The following is a 23333-nucleotide window of genomic DNA, read 5'->3' on the forward strand; positions in this document are numbered from 1 at the left end:
TATCTTTGTTCTGGAAGGTTGGATAATAAATACTCTGGGATGTTGGGTAATAAACAGACTGCTCCTTGCTGGCGTGCGTGTTGATTTTCTTTCTGAAACGACACGAACGAGGAACAGAAACCCCCAAAAGCCGAAGCGACGGTGCCGCCAGTTTCCTCTGGAACCGTTTTCCTGGTTCTTTCTAAACACCAACATTTAAAACCTTCCCTGGAAAAGCAAACGCACCACAAGCAAAGCTAAGAAAAGGCAAAGCGGCCAGAGACAAAAACATTTGAGCTTTTATTACATTTCATGTACAAATAATGCCAGGATACAAAGACAAAAGCCTCCACACAAAAAAAAAAAAGATTGAAAAGAATGTACATTTAGTTGAGCTGCTTTTTCACATCATTTCTCAGATTGCAAACACTTAAAGCCAACCTCAGTTTTCCACTTTACCTCTAGAAAAACACAATAAATAAAACTTGTATGTCGCAGGGACAACTTTTCCAGAGTTCCTGTGCCACCAACGCCGTAGCTGAATGTAGGATTGCATATATCAGTGAAATAATCCACAAATCATCTTAATAGAAAAAGTTTAGCTTGTAAAGCACAGTATATTACACTGTCCTCTGAAAATGCATAAATCTGACGGTTTTTCCCCAAGCTCAATGAACGCCATGAAGTTGGTTTTAGCTGCCAGTCTGTGAGAGGAGCTGCCCACGCAGCCCAGTTCAATTCCATTCACATCAACCGCCCCGGCTGAGCTGGGACCCACGGAACCGCCCCACGGGGCTCCCGGAGGTAAGAAAAAGCACCTAAAGTCCTAATTCCTCCCCGCAAATCCAACCTCGGGATGTCCCGCGGTGCGAGCGAACGGCTGAGATACGACACCTGCGTTTCTGCGCAGTTTGAGCTCCCGAGCGCTCGGGAGCCGGGAAATAGAGACAGGCCCTTGTGTTGAAGCAAACCCGCTACCCCCGGCGCCGTCCCCCACGTGGACCTTGTATTCATCACCTACTCTGCGGGAACAGAAGCTTTGCCTATTTGTTTTTTCTATACGTAACGGCTTAGAAATTCTAGATATTCAAACATTAAGGCAAGCTTAATCTTTTCCAACAGGACACGATGCGTGAGGGCAGCGGAGAGGCGCTCGTGGCTCTTGAGCGATAGAGCCAGAGCAGATTCTGTGCAATAAAAACCCGCCCTCGGTGTGGGCAATTCAGTTCCATTTCTAGGTAAGATTTTTGAGGGCAAAACTGACAACTCTGCGACTCCGGCTGCACAAACCAGGTCTTAAATTAGGTTGATAAATGCAAAACTTTCATCCTTTTTCCCTAAGCCACAGTATGAACGGGTTGCACCAAACAACCCACGGCCACGGGACGGTGTGTTGGAACCAGCTCCGGCTCCTCCGCACCCAAACTCAGCCTGGCCAGCGCAGATGAGCCGAGATTAACTGAGCCCCGCAAACAGGAACGCGCTGCTCGCCCGCAGTCGTTAACCCGCGTTAAGCCCCCTCCCGGAGGTTCCTGATCAGCAAACTAAGCTCAGGTCTCATTAAAACGGGAATTAAAGCAAAGCTCAAGCTCGGGTTTACACCATGGCAGCAAAGCCTCTGTCATACTGAATCCTCACACCAGCTTGGAAAACACCGGCCCTGCTGCACGCGGATTAAACTGTTAGTTTAGCAATGAACTATTAGAAATAGGTAATTAATGTTCCCACGGAGCAGAGCGGCTGCTCTAATGAGTATTTTTTGCGTAGAGCTCACTAAGGGGGACTAAAACCAGCAACAACTTCAACGGCACCACATCCAGGTCAAACCAAAGCGCTGCCGTGTGTGCCCGGTCCCTAAAAGCCGCTCACTCCAGAGCCAGCGATTCCAACGTTCACCCCTGGGATCCTCCAGCCAGCAGAAAATTCAACGTGTGCAATTGACTTTAATCTCTTTATTCTCTTATAGCGACTTAGAGTAAAAAGAAGCACGAGAAAACAAAACGAATGTTATTTGGGTGTTTACCTGCCTATTCAGTTACGACACACACGACCCGAAGGAAGCAGCAGGTCAAGCTGGTTACGCGGAGGCAAAAACGAGCAGGAAAAGCCACTGCGGCGGCACCGATTTCTCCGGAATTCAGCCCAAAACTTCCGTGCCTGCAAACGGCGGCAGCGCCGCTCCTGAGAAACACAGCGAGAGCCAAGAGGTTCGCTGGGCTCGAAGGGTCCGCGTCTGCACCAAAACCAGACCCGCGGGAGGGAGCTCGAGCTACCGGGACAACCAGAGCGGGGCCCATTCCCCCGAATGAACCTGAAAATGGGGCGCAGGTCCCTGCTCTTTTCCCTTTGGTTGTGTTACCTGCGACCTTCAGAAATCCCCGTATTTCAGAAGCGGAAAAGCTGCAGGACACAAAGAGCAGCGGGATCTTCCTCAAAAAAAACACAAACCAAAGCCAAGCGGCTGCGCCGCTCGTTGGCGGCAACGCCGCCATCCCGGACTCGTCGGGGTTTGGGTGGGGGGAGAAGAGATTTTTCACCGCTGGTCCAAAATAAAGCCCATTCTGAGTTTCCTTCCCAAAAACAGGGACACGGGGGGGCGAGGGGACCGGCCACGGCCCCTCGTTCTCGCGTCGCAATCACTGACCTCAAACGGCCTCGTTAAGACCCGAATCGCGCTCCCGCCGAGCTGTCGGCACCACACGGCGCGGCCGCGCTCTCTCCGTCCCCACCGCTCCACTACAGCGCTTGTCCTGCAGGCAGCTTACTGAAGAAAACAGCAAACGGTATTTTACCCCTTCAGGCCTTTATTTTGAGAAAATTGGTCAAGCCCACATAAGGCAATATACACCGGGGTTAAACCCACCCCCCCGAGATAATAAAATAAATAACACAATGAATAGAAGTACGTCATGTAGTGTTTCGTTTCGCAGTATAGAAATCCCGCACAATGGTTCTGTTTAAAAAGGTAAAAATGATTTATAATACACAGTTAGAATGTCGTCATGGTGCCCGCGTAGAAAACCGACATGCAATCCATGCCCACACTGCGCCGTATAAATAATACGCAACTGAAAATACAAAGAACAGGAACACTACAAATGGGTTTCTCTTATATTTTTTTTGCCTTTTTTCTTTTTCTAAAAAGAACGGACACGGGTAACGGAGGCCGCCTGCGCTCCACGCCGCCCTCACAGTGACAGGGGCCGCCCGGGGAGGAGTGAACCAGCTTTGGGGCGCACGCGGTGACCTAAAGGGTCTGGGGGCTTCTCCGCTCCCCACACACACACACAGGGGGTTCCAGGACGGTGCTCGTTAAGGGACGGATCTCAAGCCTTAATTAGTTTTTTCTACAGAAATCCAAGCGTTGATAAACAAGACCTTATTGTTCTGAGGGGAGTCAAAGGATTCCGTGACAGCGGACGCGGCTTTTATACAAACAGCTCTTCTTCCTCATCCACGAGTGTTCTTGTCGCGGGAGTTGGTCGTCAGGCACGTTCGTTAAGGAAAGAAAAATACAATTAAATTGAAAAGAAGGTTAGAAAGCGTACAAATAACTCATGATTTCTTCCGTTAATTTGCAGCCTCTTTCTGGAAACCTTTTCCCCTCTTCAAACGAAGAAGAAACGCGTGGATGTCCGGGCGCAGGGCGCTACGGACAGCGCGGGGCCGCCCGCCGGCAGCACGAGTCGTGGGTCGCTTCTGAAAAATCACAGTATTTCATACACCGAAGGTTTATTCCTATCATTTTCCCCGTTGTATCGGCAAACGCAACAGTCTAGCTCAGGAACTTTTTAATATCTATAGATATATTTATATATAAAAACACTTTGTAGGGAGGGGTGGGGGGCACTCAGCAGGTGTGTTTGGACAGGAACCCTTTGAGACGCCAGACAGTTTGAGCATCATTTAACCAAACAAGTTCTAAAGAATCATTGTCTGCGCTGCTCTCAGCCATCCCTGGCCGGGAGGAGGCAGCCGCTCACCCTTACACACAATTTGCCATGAAAACGGCACTGATTTTCCACTAAAATCCAATCACTTGCTCTGAAAACGCCCCACGTTTCTATTTGAGAAGCGAACAGGTTTGGTTTTGCTTTATAAATCAGCTTTGTGGCTCCAGCCGTTACAAACCGTGAGGTTCGGGGGCAGCTCCTCCGGGTCTCAAAGGGTCGGGACTAAAAGCAGCTTTTGTTTCCCGCCCGCGAGCGGGCGTACGAGATGAAGCGACATCCTGTCCCACACGGCGTCACCGGCTTCCCGCGATGACGTCATCACCATCCCGCTGTGACGTCACCGGCTTCCTGCGATGACACCATCAGCATCCCACCGTGACATCACCGTCCTCCTTCCCACTCCCAAAGCACCTTTTCTCCGTTTGCCCCGCACAAAAGGAACAAAAACCTGGATTTTCTCTCCACTAGATGGTCCCTAATTTTGACAGTTGCATCCAGACGTGTTGGTTTGTTTTGTTTTTAAATTAAGGCCATTTTAAATGTCTACTTACAAGTCTGATAAACAAGATCTCTTATATACACACGTCGTTTAAAAAAAATGAGAAGGTAGCGATCTAGCGAGGGCTCCGGGAGGAATCTCGGCTCCTCCGCCGCCGCTTCGCTCCGAAGTGACTCCGGATTTAAAAAAATAGATCACAAGGGGAATTTACATGCAGAGGAGTCACCGGAGCGAGAGCGACGGACACAACCCCCCCAGGAACAACACGGACGGCGAGAAGCGTTCGCAACTCACGCTCTACCTGCAGCTGCTGCGAAGCAAAGGATTCCGAGTCACCTGTGCCCAAATCCTCCTGGTTTTGGGGGTATCGTCCTGGTCAGAACTACCTTTTTTTTTTACAAATTTCCTCCTCCTTAAATGGAAAAAGCATTAGCAATCTGAACCAAGCAGACACTGGGAGTTAACGTGTGCTGCTGGGTTTCAATCCCGACCGGAAACATTTGCAACGAAGATGCGGGAGGAACGTTCAATGGCGCGGGGAGGACAAAGAAGACAGAGGGAAGCGAGAACTAAAGTTAAAAATAAAGCAACATTTTAGTGCAAATGGTCAACTAATGGCACGAACGTGAGCAAACACGCAGCCACATTAGAGAGATCCCGCGATTCTGCTCAGCAGCGTCTGGTGGATCTCGTGGCGGCCTCACGCCCATTTCTGGAAGCACACAGAAACCTAATATAACTCATTAAGGGCTCCTTTGTTAGCGCTGGCCAAAAACAGCCCCAAAAATCCCGCTCGAGGGGACGGGACGGGGGGAAATAAACGAGGGGGGTCATGAAAGCCGTGAGAGCTGAGAAAGAACGGATGGGGTTTGGACAAAGAGCAAAACACGAGTGGGAAAAGCAGATGTGGAACCACCAGGGCAAAAGAATTAAAAACAAATTAAAAATGGAGAAGCCACAACTTCTCTCGAAATGAAAGCTACACCGGCTCTTTTATGGAGGCCGTATTTAACAAAACGGATGGGGATGTGCAGCCGTAGCGCGTGGAAACGCTTTCCACTGGCGGTATTTGCTCACCTCGGGGCGTTGGGCGCAAAGTCATTGTTAATTTGTTAATAAGACTTAAAAGAATGTTAATTCGTAACTTGTGCTGCAGAGAAGGGTCGTGTCCCTGGCCATTCCCATCAGCTTGTCGGGCTCTCCATGCATCTTTAAATGCATTTTTAAAACGTGGTGAGAGCCCCAAGCGTGGAGATCTGGGATCGTCTCCCATTCAGAGGCAACGGCTGGTTTGTTTGGTTCTCTTTTTAATCTGTTATAGATCAATGTGATTCACCAGCCCCTTCTCCTGCAGCACAGGACGTGAACGAGCACTGAACAGATCGGCTGTTGTAACTTCACCAGCACCTCCACGTGCTCCAGGACACCCAGTTGGTCACACCGGGTGTCCCCAGGGCGAACCAAGGAATGTGAAGTTCCTGCCGCCCTGTTTTGACCATATAAAAGGAAAACAGCTCGACTCGCCTTGGGCTTCCTCACTTCTGCTCTACACCTGCTAAAATTCCAGTTAGTTAAAAATACCTCTATATATATAATATATATAATAAATTTCTGGAATAAAAACACACAAAAAAAAAGTACTGTACAAGTATTATGTAGAGTGCTTCAACTGGCTGTATGTAGTTTAGCTACTGTCCTAATACCCAAATACTTAAATAAAAAATATAAATAATGGTAACAGAATAAGTAACGAATAAGAATAAAAAATAAAAAAAGTCGTCATATTTGAGCCAGGTAATGAATAAGAATGAAAACTAGAAAATCCTCACGCTACTTGCGGCAGGCGCTGCTGTGAACGCGCCTCCCGCTGCCCAGGAACCTCGCACAGTAACAGCGACTCGCTCTGCACCTTCCGTCTCCTGTGTCCTTTTAGCTGCTTTAGAATGCCTGGTCCTTCCTCCGTGCTAATCAAGTAATGAATTATAGTACTTTTTTGTGTGCTCAGAAATGCTAGATATATATGTATACATATATTTATAAATATATATATGACATATATATTAAAAAAGAAAAAGAAAAGCTTTGTAACTAGTGTTTAAGGTTGCCTTTCTTGGGCTGCTCCCCAAGCGGGCGGGTTTGCTCGGGGCACGAGAAGAGGCAAGCGGGTGCGGGACAGGAGCGGAGGACACGGGGAGCGCAGCCGAGGGCGGCACAGCGGGAAAGGAGGGAGCGTTTAACCGGAAAAGCAGCCGTCACAAAGCAGAGTGGAACCGCAGCGCGGAGGGGACGGGGGACGCGGTCGGTGTTTCCCCCTCCCCGGCTCAAACAGCAGCCAACTACTTGGTGCATTCCAATCTCTCTACCCTCGGCTCTGAACCTTCCTCTCCTACCCGAAAAAAACCCCTTTTTCTAGTGCAAAGGATAAATTAACAACTTAACGCCGGAGCTTTGGTGGGAGGGGGCTCTGGAGAGGAAAAGGCCGATGGAAACTCCTTACTCATTCATGGCAACGAGTGGAAAAAGGGGTGAAATCCGGGGAGTGGGGGGTCTGCAGCACGGCAAGCTCAGAACGACAAGCGTTACTCATGGGACACGTCGTGCGGGATGGAGCCGCTGCTGTCGGCAGCTCCCGCTCCGGCACCGCCGGCCCGGCGCGGCTCTCGAGTGGGGCTCCCCGCGTCCCTCACAGCCGGTCCATCCTGAACGTGTCCTCTGTGGCGGGGTCGGTGAGGACCATGTCGGGGTCGTTCAGCATGTGGAGTCCATCCAAGGTTAAAGGGTCAATTTTGAGTTCATCCAGGGGGAATTGGGAATCCGCATCGAAGCTGACGTCGCCCACCCCTGCCAAAGAGCTGGTCAGTTCTTTTGATAAGCTGGGGGGAGATTCTCCCGTCACTGCAGGGAAGAGGAAGAGAAAGGTGTCGGTAGGACTTGGCAAATACACGAGCGCCAGGCAAACGCAGCATCAAACAGCTTGCAAAGTTTTGGGAATAACTTCTTGGACTACGGCTGAAGTTCAGATGAGAAGCATCTCCCCTGGTTTCCAGCAGGATGAGTTACAGATCTGTCAGAGCACCCCAAAATCATTGCAATGGCCTGAAACAAAGTTTGCACCCATATAATATATATATTTGGGAGCCACAAAGTGGTGTCACTTTGGTCTCTTTTCTCCCTCTTAGGTTTAGAAGCAATAACCTTGTTTTATGTGACTGCAATCAGCAAGAGCCCTCAGCTAAAATATGGACCCAACTCCTGTTTTCTCAGCGGCCTGTGCAGAAATCGTTTCCAAACGTCCAACTGTGACCAGATTCACCACCATATGCGACACTACTAACAAGCCTTTGTTGGCAAGCACGGCCGGAGCGGCACGGGGACGAGTTGGGATCGCACCACGGCGGAGGATCCGGCGAGTTCAGGGATGGGGAAGTTTGTAAGACAATCAGCGCTGCAGCTCTACCGCTGCGCTGGGATGAAACCAGGAGCCACCAGATGGGTGACACCAACATTTACGCATTTAAACAACACCTTCAAAGGCAACAATCCCCTTTTCCTTTCTCGTCTCGGAGCGAGTGATCGCAAAACAAAGAGAAACGCCGACACCATGATGGTTGTATTATAATGTTAATATAATATACTAATATTATATTAATAAAATATTAATACTCGCGGGTTCAAGGCGTCGTGTTACCTGTAAGAATGATGTTGGGGATGTTTCCATGGCTGGAGTAGTTGAGCTGCTGCGAGTCCTGCAAGCTGCCGTGGCTGCCGGTCAGCCCCATCATCGCGGCCTGCGAGTAGTTGAGGGTGGAACACGGGCTGTACAGGCTGTTGGAACTGATGGCGTTCTCGATCATGTTGAACTGTTCAAGCTGGAGACCAAGGCACAAGGGAATTACGTTACCTCTGATCGTCAGGAAACACGGCCAAACAACTCACAAAGCTCAAGGCCGGGAAGTCGCGTGGAAAGAGACAGGCAAACAAATTCATCTTTAGGTTTTGTCCATCAAAATATGGTCTGTTTTCATGGAACTCTCCGGAAGAGTTTACTGCCAAATTTCAGAGCGCAGGAGAATGAGGAGAGGGTGGATGCGAAAAGAAAATTATTGCTGTTGATATCGTAAAGAAGAAAAGAAAAAGTAGGTTTAAAACAAAATCAAAAAGCCCGTAATTCATGCTGCTAACCCAGGGATCTGCCCCTCCAAGAGCAGCCCACGTTTTCCTGCTACCAGAGCGTGTTTCGCAGGTGAATGGAGCAATGCATGAAGGCCTGGGTCTGCCTGCTCCACTGGGGCACTGGGCATGAGTTGTTTGCCAAATTCAGGGGTAAATATTGGTACCACCTCCAAGTGAATCCTTCCCAAATGCAACTACGGCCAGAGGTGTGGGGTTTTTAAGTTTCCTTGCGTTATTTTTAATCCAATCTAATCGGCGGAACACCTTTGAAAACACCCGCTACCATGGCTAGAGGGACGAGGGCATGGAAGAGTGGGGGAAACAACCCAAAGAAACCATAAGAAAATGGAATCCCTGCGTCTCACAAACTCAAAATAACAGAAGTAAAACTACAAAATAACAGGAGTAAAACTACATGGACAAAACGTGATCTTACATAAAATAATCAGAAGTCGATCTATATTTATTTTAAGCTGAAAGTGGCCGAAATAGAGCTGAAAATCCGAGATGAATTTGCTCACCTGGTGGGATAGGGCATTAGCCTGCCTAGCTGTCATCTGCTGATCATAATAGGAGTCACCAAATACACTCCCCAGAATGGAAGAATGCTGAAAACAAAACAGAGTCTTTATGGTGCAAAGATCTCACAACAGACGTACCACGGCGTGCGAGCGACTCCAGCCTCCGACCGCTTCTCCTCCGCGGCAATTAGCAGCGCCCTTTATTGTTACCAACCACTAACCAGCAGCGAGCTCATGAACGTTGGGTATTTCCCTCCAGACACAAACCCTTCCGCGCCACGCGGCCTTTGGAGCACAAAAACACGGTCAAGTCAACCCAACAAACGTCCTGACGGAGGACACACAACATGGAGAACTTTGGATTTATGGAAACAGACGAGTGCGCTACGGAACACGGGGAATAAAATCAGTGTGCAGCTTCGGCTCTTGTGAGAAACCCCGCACAGCGAGATTGCGTCTTGTTTAGAACTGTCCCAAATTCTGATACTCCAGCTGAAATGAAAAATAAACCTCTAGTGCCAAAGCGTCTGCAAAAGACAATTGGCATGGAGAGCTGGTATCCGTCCTGAAAAAACTGCAATACCTCGCGTAGGATCTTCCAGCTGTTTTGTCTACGCATTCAAAGAGGAAGGCTACACATTTTCTCCTTTAAAAACCTAACGATATATGGAATTAAGCCTGGGAAACAGCGGAAGAGTCAGAGCAGACACCAGAGTTACTGAACGCAGCCGGAGATGGAGGCGCTCAGGAAACACGGGGTGTCCGCAAGAGTGAGCATCAGAACCCAGCAAACACCCCGTTTTGAACACTCTCCCTCCGCTATCAGGGGACACCTCGCTGCAGCCTCTTTGCAGGTTGCTCGCAAGGAAAAGAATGGCAATCTTGTCTAAAAACACCTGGATTGCCCACAACCTCCACGAGAGGGGACGGTCAGGGGAGAAGCAACAATATATTCCTCTTCAAGCAATATGTTCTTTTTAAAGTGAACAAAAACCTTCCGATTCAACCGGAATCCTCGGCACCGGCAGGGGCGGGAAGGTGCGGGAAAACCGGCTCCAAATCGCGTTAAGAGACGATCGCACCGGTAACTTCCCCATTTAAGTAAATGAAGCCTGATCCTCAAGGCTGATTAAATAGAGCCCGACCAAGAACAGCGTTTTATGGACAAAAAGAAGGTTTTGATTCACTTTCCCGGGCATTTATGACCTGTCACAGCAATGAGCACACAACAATAATGGCATCAGAGACTGATTCTGTGATCTTGGCAGCTGAAGCCCCTGCTCGATGTCTCCTCAGAAGTGGGTACACATGGAAGATGGTTCTGATTGGAACTGGTCTTCTAATTAATCACCTGGGCCCCGAAGCTCAGGCACCTGCTCTGTCCCTTGGATGTGCTGGGGTTACAAGGGAGTTCCCAAACACCCCAAGAGCCACGTTACCCCCGACAAGAGGAAAAGCAAAGCGCTACTTCCACAAAACCCCGTTTTTCCTCAGACCGCTGATGGCTGCTGTGCTGCGCTGTCACATTTGCATCCCCTACTCAAACTCCACATTGTTCAACCTGCTCCAGGTGTTAATTTTGTGCTTTAAAAGGAAGGGAAAAGGTGGAGCAAAGCCAAGCACGCAGATCAGGACCGGCCCAGCTTAACTCACGGAAAACCCGTCCCATGCGAAGTGGTTGGCACAGCTCCACACCTGGGGGTGGTTTTCTGATTTCTAACACTCAACATGAATCAAATCCAGTTCGCACCAGCACTAGAAACACAATGACTACCTGAAAGCTCCAAAGAGAACCAAGGTGGTTTTGTTCCTTTAACTTCTGACATTTCATTTCTCCAGGAGTTTTTCAGCAGTAGCGCAAACCCTAAAATCTGTGTATTCCTCTAAGCATCAACCCCACCCTAAAATGTCTGGGCAACCTTAAAAATAATCAACAGGAGACCAAAATCTATTTGTGCGGTTCCACATTAGGAACTCCTAACAAAACATACGAGCCATATTTATTCCTCAGCTCTGAAGCATCCCGGTTATTACATCTGTAAGCACTGAAACTCCCAAAGGAAATCAACTGGGAATGTCATTACTTCAACACTTCCGAGTCCTAGAGTAATTTATTGACAACTCTGTGCAAAACATCTTGCTAACACCGTCTCCTCCAGAAACACGAGCCGAGGTCTGTTTTGTCAACAGTACATCTTCTTGGGTTAATGATGTGGTGACTGCAAGAAAAAAACACACCCAAACCACAAAACCCCTGGCTTGAATTATTAATCTAAAAATACATACCATATTATGCAGTATACAGCCATTCGACTGAAAAAACCAAAGCGGATTTCTATCTAATTGGAACAGCATGGCAGGTGCTAGAGGAGGAAAGCGCGGGAGGAATAAACGAGGCGCTGTGGATGAAAAGCCATGCAAACACCAAGCGAAACTACAGCAGAGCTTTTCAATCCGTGTCCGAGCAGAACACCTCGGAAAACCGCATCTCAACCACGGGAACAGAGAGCTGGAGATGCGCGAAGGTGAGAGAAATCACTTGTGCCGAATGAGCCGTGTGCGGGGCAAAAATCCAGCGGCAGATTCCTGGGTTAGAGCGAGTCACTCGTCGCACGGATGCGCTGCCGAGTGATTGCACCTAAAATTCATCAGAGCAACAGGAGCGAGTGGAGGACGCCTACCCGGTCACATCGAGCAGCTGCTCTCCATCATCTTCCAACAGTCCTGGCTCACTGGGGGGGTCCCATACGATTGGAAACTGGCGAATGTTACCCCAATCCACAAAAAAGGCTGCAAAGCTGACCCTGGCAACTCCAGGCCTGTCAGCCTGAGCTCAGTGCCTATGGAGCAGATCATCCTGAACGCAATCACACAGCACCTTCAGGATGGACAAGGGATCAGCCCCAGCCAGCGTGGGTTTAGGAGGGGCAGGTCCTGTCTGACCAACCTGGCCTCCTTTTATGATCGGGTGACCCACCTGGTGGATGAGGGGAGAGCTGTAGGTGTGGTCTGTCTAGACTGCAGCAAAGCCTTTGACACTGTCTCCCATCATATCCTCCTGCAAGAGCTGGGAGCCCATGGGTTGGACAAGCGCACTCTCTGCTGGGTTAAGAACCGGCTGGAGGGCCGGGCCCAGAGTGCTGGTGAACGGGGCTGCACCCAGCTGGCCACTCACTAGTGGTGTCCCCAGGGTCAGTGTGGGGTCCAGTCCTGTTTAACATCTTTATGGGGGCTGCCCCCATAACCACAACCAACCCCAATTTTTTCCTTCTGAACTGTGTTTTCTTCCTCTGTTGCTTCTCTCCACTTGTAATATTTGCAACCACCGCAGCTTGCTCACCACCACATCTCAGTTCACTGCTGGAGCCAGGAAAGCCCTCTCATTTTTAATTTAGCAACCGTGTGCTGCACCAGGAGTGTTTGCTGCAGCCCGGCACTGAGCAGCGGGCAACACCGAGAAAGAGAAGTCAGGAGGAAAGCAAATCAACGCAAAAATCCAAACTGGATGCGCCGCCCAGCCGAGAAGGGGAGCTGAGGGCGCATGGTGCAGCGAGACTGGCAGCAGTTCGCTCTACCTGACAGCTGGGGAACAATTTGCTTTCATCTCTGAGCCACACACAGGACATGGCAGAACCGGCGGGAGCGCAACGAAGGGAGCAGTTAGGAAGCAATTAAGCAAGGGTTAAGAAAATCCAGACAGCCCTGCCACTCGGCCCTAGTACTGAGCTCACCAGCGCCCTGGCTCTGCCTAATGGAAGGAGAGACGAAGCTTCTGCTTTGGAGCCACTTATTTAGATAGGGTCCTCCTTACAGCCTTCAACGATGAAATGGAAAATGTATTTTCAGACTTTGCTGTGATGCTCTCTGAGAATCTCCCTGCGCTTCTCCAGGTGGGATTTCGGAAAAGCGCAACCATATGGAGCTATCTGAGCGGCAGGTTATTTCTGTATTGAAAATGCGCTCGCTCCCTCACGTTAGGGGCAACCCCGGTTCTAATGGGCTGGCTGCTGGCAGATAAAAATTGCCCTTCGTAGGATTGCACACACTTGCATGTGGGATGTGTGGATGTACAAGGATACACATACGCAGGAAGGAAAACCAGCCAGCATGCGAGGAAGCGTGTTTACTAACCCAGCACTTGCAAGCCACAGGATACAGCTCTAACGTTAAGAGCATTTTCTCCAGTGTTTTCTTTCAAAGTGCACACAAGGGGTATTTAGTGCCACAGGAGCCATCCTGCTGCAGCGGACACTGGAGTTTCTGTCTCTCTCCCTCAGCTGTCAGCTCCTGGGTGATATTGCTAATTAAAGGGGTCCACCCGCAGGTTCTGTCCATGGTACACCCCAAAAATCGCTGCGTTTTAACAGCGTTCAAATAGCAGCTTCGCTCAATAAAAAGGCAATTCCCCAGCTATTGAAAAACTCTGGCACCGCATGGAGACTGCAAACAGGATGAGACATCGGTAACGCATGAGGCACACACAGTACGGTGAGACAACTATGGGTCGGTGATGGAGACTCGACTACAAACGAACACGAGAAGCGAGGCCTGGGAAGCACAGAGGCCCTTACTTGAGGGGAGCTGCCGGGAGAGAAGCCTTGATTGGAGACAGGAGAGGTGGGAGACTGGTTGGCTGGGGAGCCAGCATTACTGCGGTACTGCTGGAGTGACGCCTACAGAACAACACAGAGTTAAAGACCACGGCACCACGGAAGGTCGGAAAATCATCGACTTCTCGAGGAAGCTGCGAGAAATCACCCTCTTCAGCAATTCTTGGCTAAGACATGGTCTGGGCTGACCGAACGGCTGTGCTGTTGTACAAGCAAAACCACTTACATATTTGGGTCTGAAATGGCCTGGGTGCGTTACAGCGACCGAGGCGGAGAATCGAGAGGACTGGAATCCTGCTCAAAGCTGCGTCCGACCCCGGGACACGGAACTGACAGTGTCTGAGCACTCACGCTACCTTCTCCAGGTTCATATCAGTTATATTTCCAGTGTTCTCAGCCGTCTTGAGAACACAGCTTCAAAGATTTACCTTTTTTTAGTCAGAAAGAACCCTGGATTTGAACAAATTCATCTTAATGGTCTTTAAACAGAATGTTGCACTAATTAAGGTAAACAGTAAGTGCAACTCTCCCCATTATTCCTTCAGAGACTGACAGAGGACTGAGGAAAACCTGCAATCCAGTAGCTCTAAGCAAAGGAGTAACTGATCAGACGGCTGTGCAGTGTGGAGAACGCCGGCCTACCAATGCTTTCTGACTCCAAATTCTTTAAATCTCAAGAAAATAGGTCTTAAATCTTTTTGCTCTGCATTGTTGCTTATGCACTTTAAGCAGCCATCCAAATTACAGCAAAATTAATTTCAATATTGCTTCACAAAAACTGCATAAACGCCATCAGTGAGACTGTAACGCAGCCTAAATGGCTTTTCGGTAAACTAGCTTTAAATTTATTTACGAGTCTTTCAGTTGCTTTAAAAGATAAGCACAGCACCCTAAAAGTTAAGGTTATAAAGAAGTTTAGGATGGGGAAAGCAACATAGAAAGCAAAGAATGAAAATCAGAATCATCTGTCCTGGTAGCTACGGATTAGAATTCAACCATTCAGACCCATTTAGAGCGGGTCGTATCCTTTCCATCTGTCCTTCCCCTTCCAATCCTGAGAGGGAAGCAGCTTCTTTCCAGCAGCGCTGATTTATCAGCGGCAACTGTTAATTTCATCTGCAACCAAGTGCTGGATCAACAGACAACGGTTTCTTCTCATTCTCAAAGCTGTTCCTCCCCAGCCGAGCTCTACACGAGCCGGGAAACCCTTCCCTCGCTGGTGGGAAATCCTGGCCTTGCTCCGCATTCGGGATTTTCGTATGCAGAGACACCGTTTGGTAACAGAGCCCCTTAAAACAAGCGAGAAATCTGTCCAGAATTCATTGCTGTATGTGGTACACATTCCATTCCTGCTGGGCACCTGGAGGCAGCCACAAATCCAGTTTTTGAGGATAATAATGTATGTCCTAAAATCCCTTAAAACGAGGGGGTTCTAAATATAGAAAGTATAGGAAATACCTGGTTCTCTTCAGTTTTTGGAAAACGCTTGTTAGTCGGTTTCTTTGGCAAAGTTCTGTTACTTCCTCCAGTCTATAACACATTGTATAGCACACAACGTGTTGGGGGTGCCTGAAAATGTATCAATCCAACGGCAGCAGCGAGGTATGAAATCAATGCCCATATACTTAAGCTGGTCTAATAAACCACAGGAGTCATAGAGGACACCACTTTAGGTCTAAGCGCACGTTAAACCCAAGTTTTCCTCTGTAAAACGTTTAAATGCGGATTCAACCCAAACCATTTTAAGTCTATTTCAGGCTCTGCCTCCAATTCTCTCTATGACAAGGGCCGGTCTCCCACTCCGCGCCGTGCGCTCCAGATTTCCCAAAGGAAAACTCTTCTCGCTTACCGAGTTGATGTCGATTCCCATGGAGGGCTGGGTCTGGCTGCCCGGGGGGGACTGCGGGATGGTGGACGGTACCGTGACGGAGAGCGGGGGGAGCTGCGTTCCTCGCTGCAGAGCGGAGCTCTGCATTAAAGGAGTGTTCTGCGGCAGGGTACTCGCCACCTGCGGCTGCTGCTGCTGCTGGGAGGTTGTCTGGGTGAAAAACGGGTACGGGGGAAGCTGCTGCTCCAGAGACAACGCATCCATAGCCACGGCCTTAAAAAGAACAACCAGAATCATCCACGCTGGTGGGGACGTTCCCTTCATTTTCAAGCACATCAAGTGAACTCTGCACAGTCAATCTCCTAATGCGTTTAAAAATGTTACCTAGAGGTTAAGAAGCAATCAAGAACATGTCTTAAAAGATGTGTTATCACCTCCAGCGTACACTAAACAAATACTCTACCAGCCCAGCAGGTCAGGAGCGACAGCCCAGGCAGTCAAGGAGTCACACTTAGCAAATCCATTTATAAAACTAATTGAGCTTCTCTCATGAATTAGAGACATCTTCAAATTTCACTATTAACTTTGAGATGATACTGTCACAGAAAAGTACCCCAATACATGTTTTTTATTATGGGTCTAGAAAAGCAAAAGTAGAATCTGCCCCCTCTACAAACTCTCTTCTTGAGGTGTTGAATTAATGAACATGTTTAAAGAAAACTAGAGAACAAGAGGGATGGAGGGTGGAGTAAAACAATTCCTCTGTGACTTAAAAAACGTGATTCTCCGAGTAAGTTCCTACCTGAGTGATCGGTGACAGAGGGGAGAGCGTAGGAGACATCTGCTGCGACTGCGTCCGCCTGGAGTCGGCGCTCAGGGACAGCGGGCTCACGGCCGGCGGGCGGTGCTGCTGCGACGGCGCTGCCGGCGTCATCCCTGCAACGGACAAGAGGAACCCTTTAGGGATACGTGTACGGAGGTAACGACCCAAGCAATGAGAAACGAACGGCATTAAGCGGACAACCACTCAATGCAAAGTGCTGAATGCGCCTCAGCCTATCAAGCTGAAAGTAATCTGCAATTAACTGAAGAGCGCCGGGATGAGAGGAGGATCCCTGTGGTTTATCGCAGATAAAAGCCAGTCATGGCTGTGCAGGTTCGTGCACAGATACTGACTCAACATTGAGACATGCAGAGAAGTTTTGGGGGTTCACTGAAACCACTGGTATCGCTCTCACGCACATCAGACGCAGGAGAAGCACGTTCTGCTCTGTTTGCAAGGGCTCAAACTTCAGGAAGAAGATAACAGATCATATAACAAGATTAATCAGAAGGGCACTTGCGATCTTATGAAAGCAAACTAGGTGTTTAATGGAAAATGCAGAAGAAAAACTGGTTGCACAGGAAGTGCTCCGTTTTTAACAGCATAGCAGCGCGCAGGAAGGCAGGAAATACCCTTCACACTCCAAAGAGCCACGACCTGGCAGGGGGCAGGGATAAACAACTCAAGTATTGTCATCTTCTTCAAATTCAAGACAAAACACTCCAAGCTTTGAAACCTCTCCTTATTTTCTGCCTCACCCTAGAGGCGCAGAGACACCCTGGGAAGTGATTCTGGGACAAGGCAGCCAGCGAGCTGCTCTTCTCGAGCCGCCAGAGAGGAGGAATTCACAGGAGCCCGCGAGCTCCTCGGCACTTGGCAAACGCGCGGGGCTCCAGGCAAACGGCCAGCGAGCCAGGAAGGCCGGGCTGCCAAGGAGCCGGCAGGCAGATCGGCCGAAGCGGCGCAGCTTCCGCAGGCTGCTCCGCCATGTTTCCAAACCAGCGGCGTCTCGCGGAACGTGGCAGCAAAGGGACAAACTCAAACGCACAAACGCGCGCTGCGAAACCACCGGCGGTTCTTTTGTGACCTGCCAGGTGCTTGTTTCTCTACCTTTTCTCGGGCAACGCACAGAGCTCCGGCAAAAGGTTCCAAAGTGTTTCTGTTTTCTGCTAAAGAGAGGCGGGGAAGGGCTGGGAAAAATCAGTTCAAAAAGCATCAAACACTGACTGTGCCAATGGCTAAACTACGGGATGGTGTCCAAAGAGAAGCAGGAAAATCAGCAATGAGTGCATGTTTTTAGTTTGTTATGTCTTTGATAGATCAGGAAATGGGTTTTTTCACCACTTACTTTGCTAATTGCGGGTACGGCAAAAAACGCAGCGACCCAATCCGGCCTAAGTTGGTGCAAGTGGCTTCTTTCTTTTTCTACGCAAAATTGCTCTCTTTGCACAAACTCGCTCAATTCTGCTCAAGCGACAGCCCAAGTCCTTTCTCCAAAAGTCTGTACAGTCCCTTTTGAGAGCAGACAATTGGTTAAAGCTGCTGAAACTGCTGACCTGCTCTGTGCTCAAATGGTTAAAGTGCCTTCTTGCTCCATTCTTAAATACAACTGCTCAGTCACAACACGACGTTAACCTGATTACAATTATTTCCTTTTCCCAGTATAGGAAAGGATTTTTAAGTGGGTAAGGGAATTCTGCCTAACACAGGAAATATACTTGTATTTTTAGATACAGGACCCTATTGCTATTCTAGGAATCAACTGACTGCAATTGTCATTGACAAGAAAAAAATGCAAACCTCTTCACAACCATCCTCAATCTGACCCAGAGAAGTGATTGAAAAAGTAACAATCACCAGGGTAGGCTACTTACCTATGAGGTTCAATTAAATCCTGAAACGATCGGGTGATCAGCATGAATAGTGCCGGCATGGCAAAGAACGCTTGTTTGTGTGGGGTTTTTGTTTGGTTTATTTTTAAAACCAATAAACAATGGAAAAAAAAGCAGATTTGGGCACCAAGATGAGAAAAATGAAAGACAATTTGTAAGTCAGATAAGTAAATGAAACCTGTTCACAACAAAACGTCAAGCAACAGTGAGGTGCAGTTACCTCTCAGCCAAATTAGCTGGAGGTAAGTGCCACATCACAGCCAATCTGCACGAGGAGCGCGGGTTCTGCCCTACCCTGAGTGGCGGTGCCGAGGCCCAGGTGGGTGAGGTTGGCAGCGAGGTTCCCGGTGCTGTTGGAGCTGCTCAGGGCCGGGAAGGTGGACTCCTCGGGGTCCAGCGGGGTGGGCAGCGGGGACGGGAAGTGGATGTTGGTCAGGTCGGGCAGCGAGCCGCCCGTGTTGTGCGTGGCAGGAATCAGCGTCGTAGTGTTCTCCTGGTCGGCTGATGGGAAGATGCTAAATGAGGGAGAGAAAAAAGAAAACGGATACATCTCAGTTTAAATTTCAGCCTTTTTGAAAAAGGAAAGTGCCCTCTATAGAATTATATATAGTTTTTCTGATAAAGCAATCGGAAAACTCACAAGAGGACAGTCAATATACAATATTCTTTCTTAAGGATCTCAATGCTCTTTAAAAACAAAATTGCTCCAAACTTACTTGATTCCTGGAACTTCACATGATTTAGGTCTCGATGAGCCAGTCTGAAAGAGAAGGAAGGGGTTTTTCAAGGCAAAGACACTGCTAGAGATTCATGATTAGGATCGATTTCAATTAGTCTCATCTCATCTATTTCTGTTCTTCTACACAACAGCTCTGTGAGGCTCTTAGAAGACACCTGGCACCTTTTTTGCATTATTGGCCCAACGGTGCTCAAATGTAAAGAGTTTAAATCCAACGTGCATGCACACATACATATGAAGCGCCTTTCTGATCTAATGTTTAGTGATTTGTTGCTACATATAGCATTTAATCTCTAATCTCCGCAAGTAGTTTGTTTTGGTTGACAGTATTTAGAGCACTAATTTACCTAAATATGTTTAGAAACTAAAATCTCTCCACTTCACAGTGTGAGATTCCTACCTTCTTAGTGTCCCAGCCTTGCTTGGAGAGGGCCTTGTCTGCCTCAGAGGTGCTCTCCTCCATCCCAGGGACCGCCAGTAACAAAACTAAAACATGAGAACAGAAGGAATCAGATCACAATATTAAGCTTCTCAGTAACAAATGTTCAGACTGGAAGTTTAACCATTTGAAAATTTAAATAACCTATTAACAATGACTACGAAACAGTGGCACTCCACTGTTATGAGAGCAAAATTCAAAACCAGATCATACTTTAAAAAATTTGGCTTTTAGTTTGCTTAGTTCTAAATGGAAGAGTATCTATTGGGCCCTGGTTTTTCCACAGGCAAGGCTGCTTGAAGGTAAAGGGTTGGTTGGTGTTCAGGGACTGTTTCTAGCGGGCACAAGATCAGAGCATCCCACACGTAGGAAGCCAAGGAAGGGAGCCAGGAGACCTGCGTGGTTAAACAGGGAACTGCTGGGTGTGCTCCAGTGGAAGAGGAGAGTTTACAGATCATGGAAGGAGGGGCTGGCCACTTGGGGAGAACATCAGGCTGTTGGCAGAGGGTGTTGGGAGGCAACTCGGAAAGCTAAGGGCTCCTTAGAATTAAACCTGGTGAGAGGGGTCAAGGACGACAGGAAGAGCTTTTTCCAATCCGTGGCAGGTAAAACTAACAGCAGAGGCAATGCAGGCCACTGATGAACCAGGTGGGTGCCCTGGTGACAGAAGATACAGAGAAGGCAGAGTCACCGAATGCCTTCTTTGTCTCTGTCTGCTCTGCCGGAGGCTGTGCTGAGGATCCCGGACCGCTGAGGCCCCAGAGGAAGGCAGGACCATGGAGGAGTTTGCCTGGGTTGATGAGGACTGGATTAGGGAACTGACAGCAGAACAAGGGCCAGCAGAGGGCACCAGAATTGTTGGTGTGGAGCTGCAGCTTCTCAGCAGAACCGTTACTCGAGAGTATTGTCTGTACGGAAAACGTTCTATTGGCTCTGGATAATGTTGTCTGGATTTCAGTACCCAGAAGAGTAAATGTGGCGCTTTGTTCCAGTTCCACTCAATCTAGAAAGTGTTATGGGCACATGTGTTCACAGAAATAGATCAACGCCAATACATGTGATATAAGTGGAAGTGCGATGCTGGTTTTTGGGTTTTTTTTTGCTGTTTACCTCTTTTCTGCTGCATGTCCTGTGAGCCTCCTGAAAAGGATTCTTGTTGAGCTGGAGTCATAGTACTCTGGTGCAAGGCAGAATCGGAATTTGTCCTGAAAGGAAGGCAAACCCAACATCTTTACTGCCAGTTTCTCTAAAGAAACAAATGCTTCATCTCAGGCAGATGTAACCAACTCAGCAAAACCTAATTACTCTGCATCAAAAACCCAAAATCTGGCTATGGCATACACCTGGCACAGTTTCCTTGTGAAACAATCAGTTTGCAGAACAAGTTTGAAGAAGCAATTGTTTCAATAATGGGATTGAGAGGAATACAGGATAAACTGGTTGCTGTAGTTAGAAAAATAATGTTGTACACTTTGTTAAGATAAATAATGCAATTTTTGAGTTGAAAGCTGCTTGTACATACCTTGGTTATACCAGTTTTTGAAAAGCAAGCATCCCTATTTCACAGGGAGGGGAAACAAAACAAAACCATAATGCAGGTGTAGGATCAGAGAACACAGTGCAAATCCACACGCGCTGCCCACCTTCTCCAGCTCGTGTCCGACGGGGGCGACAGGTACACGGTGCCGTACGGACAGCTGTCCACGTGAGGCCGGCAGTTAAGGCAAGAACACCACTTGATCAGTTAACCTGGAGTCCTATTTGAAATGTTTTTCTAAGGAATACTCCAAACGACCCTGTCGGAACCACGAAGTTCACACGAGAAAGGCAGCAGAACCCCTGTGGGGAACACACTGACTTTAAAAGGACACTCAGAGCAAAATAGCACCTGGATTGTCGCGATGTTTGAGCACCAGGACAACCATCCTCCTTCTCCCTTTCTGAGCATCAGCTCCCACCCGAGAAGCCATCGTCTCCCCACTCTCCCACTCGCACGTCCCCTTTCGCCCATCCAGTCTGACTGCAGCACATTTTAAGCCAGTCAGAAATAACAAGCTAATTCATTTTCACAAAATGGCAAGAAATAGCGCTTGGCAAACGCTAAACTGATGAATCAACTTGTAATAAAATGCACAACGAAGAGCAAAGAATTATTCTGGGTTGGATTTACTCAGTCCTGAAGGGAAACAGTTCCACCAAGACTGCCTTGCCTTTTCCACCAAAGGATCTCAAACCCCCTCAGCTCTGTGTGGATCATTATCCCCACTTAGAGCTGAGGAAACAGAAAGGTAAACGCTTACTTTACAAAATAGAAGGTATTGCTAGACTAGATGACAGTTCAGAACTGTGCGGAGATGGGAAGGAGCTCCGCTGATGGGCGAGCAGGGGAGGGAGAAGGGAGCCGGAACAACAGAAAACTGTGATATTGTTCAAAAGGTCGGTGTTTGCTGCCAGCCATGAACCAAAGGATATTTGTCTTCCGTGTTTATCCACAGAGAGAGGGCGCCGATGCGGGGAGCCGAGACGGTTTCTGTCACGATACACCCTGTCCACCAGCCCGTGGTGCCGAGTCGTTCTGCTCGTGTCCAGCCCCGACGACTGAAAAGGAGTCTGAGAGAGACACGTGAAGTCATAAGCACAAAGACACAAGCATGAGCAGTCTGCCCAGAACCTACTCAGGTTGTACGTATTGGATATGGACAAGCATAACCATGTAAATTCTTCCTCTGACAATATTTTCGCTGTAGCCATGGAAAGCAATTCCCAAGGCTGGCTCTTCCGACCGAGATTAGAGACAAGCGGAGGCAGACCATGCCCTTTCGTACACCAGCGCTGCCCTCCAACCTCTGTGCCTCTCAAGGTCCCCCGTGAGCGTGGTCGGAGGCTCCGGCCGCGGGTTGCTGCCACTCCCCGGTGCAGCATGCAGCATGCATCCAGAGGAACATGCTGAGCAACCAGAGCTCCAGCTCCCAGGGCAGGAGGATGCACAGTGAGCCCGACATTCACCGCCACGCTCCCTCCAGCCTGCCGCTCAGCCCTCCTCCCAGCAGCGTTATTTTAAGGGGACACTGATAGAACTGAAAGAAAAGCAGTTTCCTTCCTCCTCTGTCCACAAAAAGTTACGGCAGCCAATATTTCTGAAGTGCTTCGGGTTGCGTGCTGAACCCAGGTGGGCTGATTCCACCTTGAATCTTATCGGTGCCGATATCTTGAAAGCGTTTACTTGTCAGCAAGTGATTGCAGAGAATGAGGATGGCAGAGAAAAGACGGGGGGGATAAATTCCCAGGCTAAACTGGAGAACTCATCCAACATTTTCAAAAGCCCATCTCAGCATGTACCGATGGGTGGGGGGAAGGAAGCACCGAACGCTCAACCCCTGCTCATACTTTAACAGCAATATATGGGTCTCTGGGGGGAGGAAAAGGAAAGAAAAAAGCCAGAGTCTTGCAGTCCCTGCCAATGCGAACAGCTTTGCCGAGTCCCTCAACACCATCTGCTTGGAAATCCAAAATTTCCTCCTCCATTCAGGTGCTGCTGCACGTGGCGAAAGCGCTGTCCTGGCTGCCAAGCCAGGAAGCCATCTGGCTCCCACATTCATCTTTCCTTCTCTTTTTTCAAGTGTCCAGCTTTGGCCGCTTTAATGATTATTTCTAAAAGATTTTACAATTATTTTTCAATGTTTTCTTCGCGATAACTTTTTAAAGAGTCTTTCTACCATTCTAAACTCTTTTCAAATATTAGTCTCCTCTCCTTCTCGCACACAACCTGTGGTAATAGAAACGGATGCAAAGGGGTGTTTAGTTTCTCATTCCAGGGCCAACACTTTATATGCAGCAGAATATTGCTCAAGTCACCAAGGGACCAGCCAGAGCACAG

The 23333-nt window shown here is 48.6% G+C and overlaps 1 protein-coding gene across 4 annotated transcripts in view; it reads right to left on the reverse strand.

Annotated features, from left to right (window-relative positions):
* Window positions 1-253: 253 nt before the first annotated feature.
* CRTC1 (CREB regulated transcription coactivator 1) overlaps window positions 254-23333 on the reverse strand; it is a 41988-nt gene continuing 18908 nt past the window's right edge. The window contains exons 3-14 of one of the 4 annotated variants that reach the window (XM_065858615.2): window positions 21929-22066; window positions 21100-21161; window positions 20567-20661; window positions 19418-19503; window positions 18995-19038; window positions 18573-18793; window positions 16366-16499; window positions 15585-15836; window positions 13697-13798; window positions 9126-9212; window positions 8120-8300; window positions 254-7326 (exon numbers count right to left, since the gene is read on the reverse strand). In XM_065858615.2, the coding sequence (XP_065714687.1) occupies window positions 7115-7326; window positions 8120-8300; window positions 9126-9212; window positions 13697-13798; window positions 15585-15836; window positions 16366-16499; window positions 18573-18793; window positions 18995-19038; window positions 19418-19503; window positions 20567-20661; window positions 21100-21161; window positions 21929-22066 (1614 nt within the window). In that variant the 3' untranslated portion in view covers window positions 254-7114. The remainder of the gene's footprint in view (window positions 7327-8119; window positions 8301-9125; window positions 9213-13696; window positions 13799-15584; window positions 15837-16365; window positions 16500-18572; window positions 18794-18994; window positions 19039-19417; window positions 19504-20566; window positions 20662-21099; window positions 21162-21928; window positions 22067-23333) is intronic. The other 3 variants (XM_065858614.2, XM_065858613.2, XM_071799624.1) reach the window with 3 other exon arrangements.

This window comes from Patagioenas fasciata, chromosome 27 (assembly GCF_037038585.1).
Source record: "Patagioenas fasciata isolate bPatFas1 chromosome 27, bPatFas1.hap1, whole genome shotgun sequence".
Lineage (NCBI taxonomy): Eukaryota > Metazoa > Chordata > Aves > Columbiformes > Columbidae > Patagioenas > Patagioenas fasciata.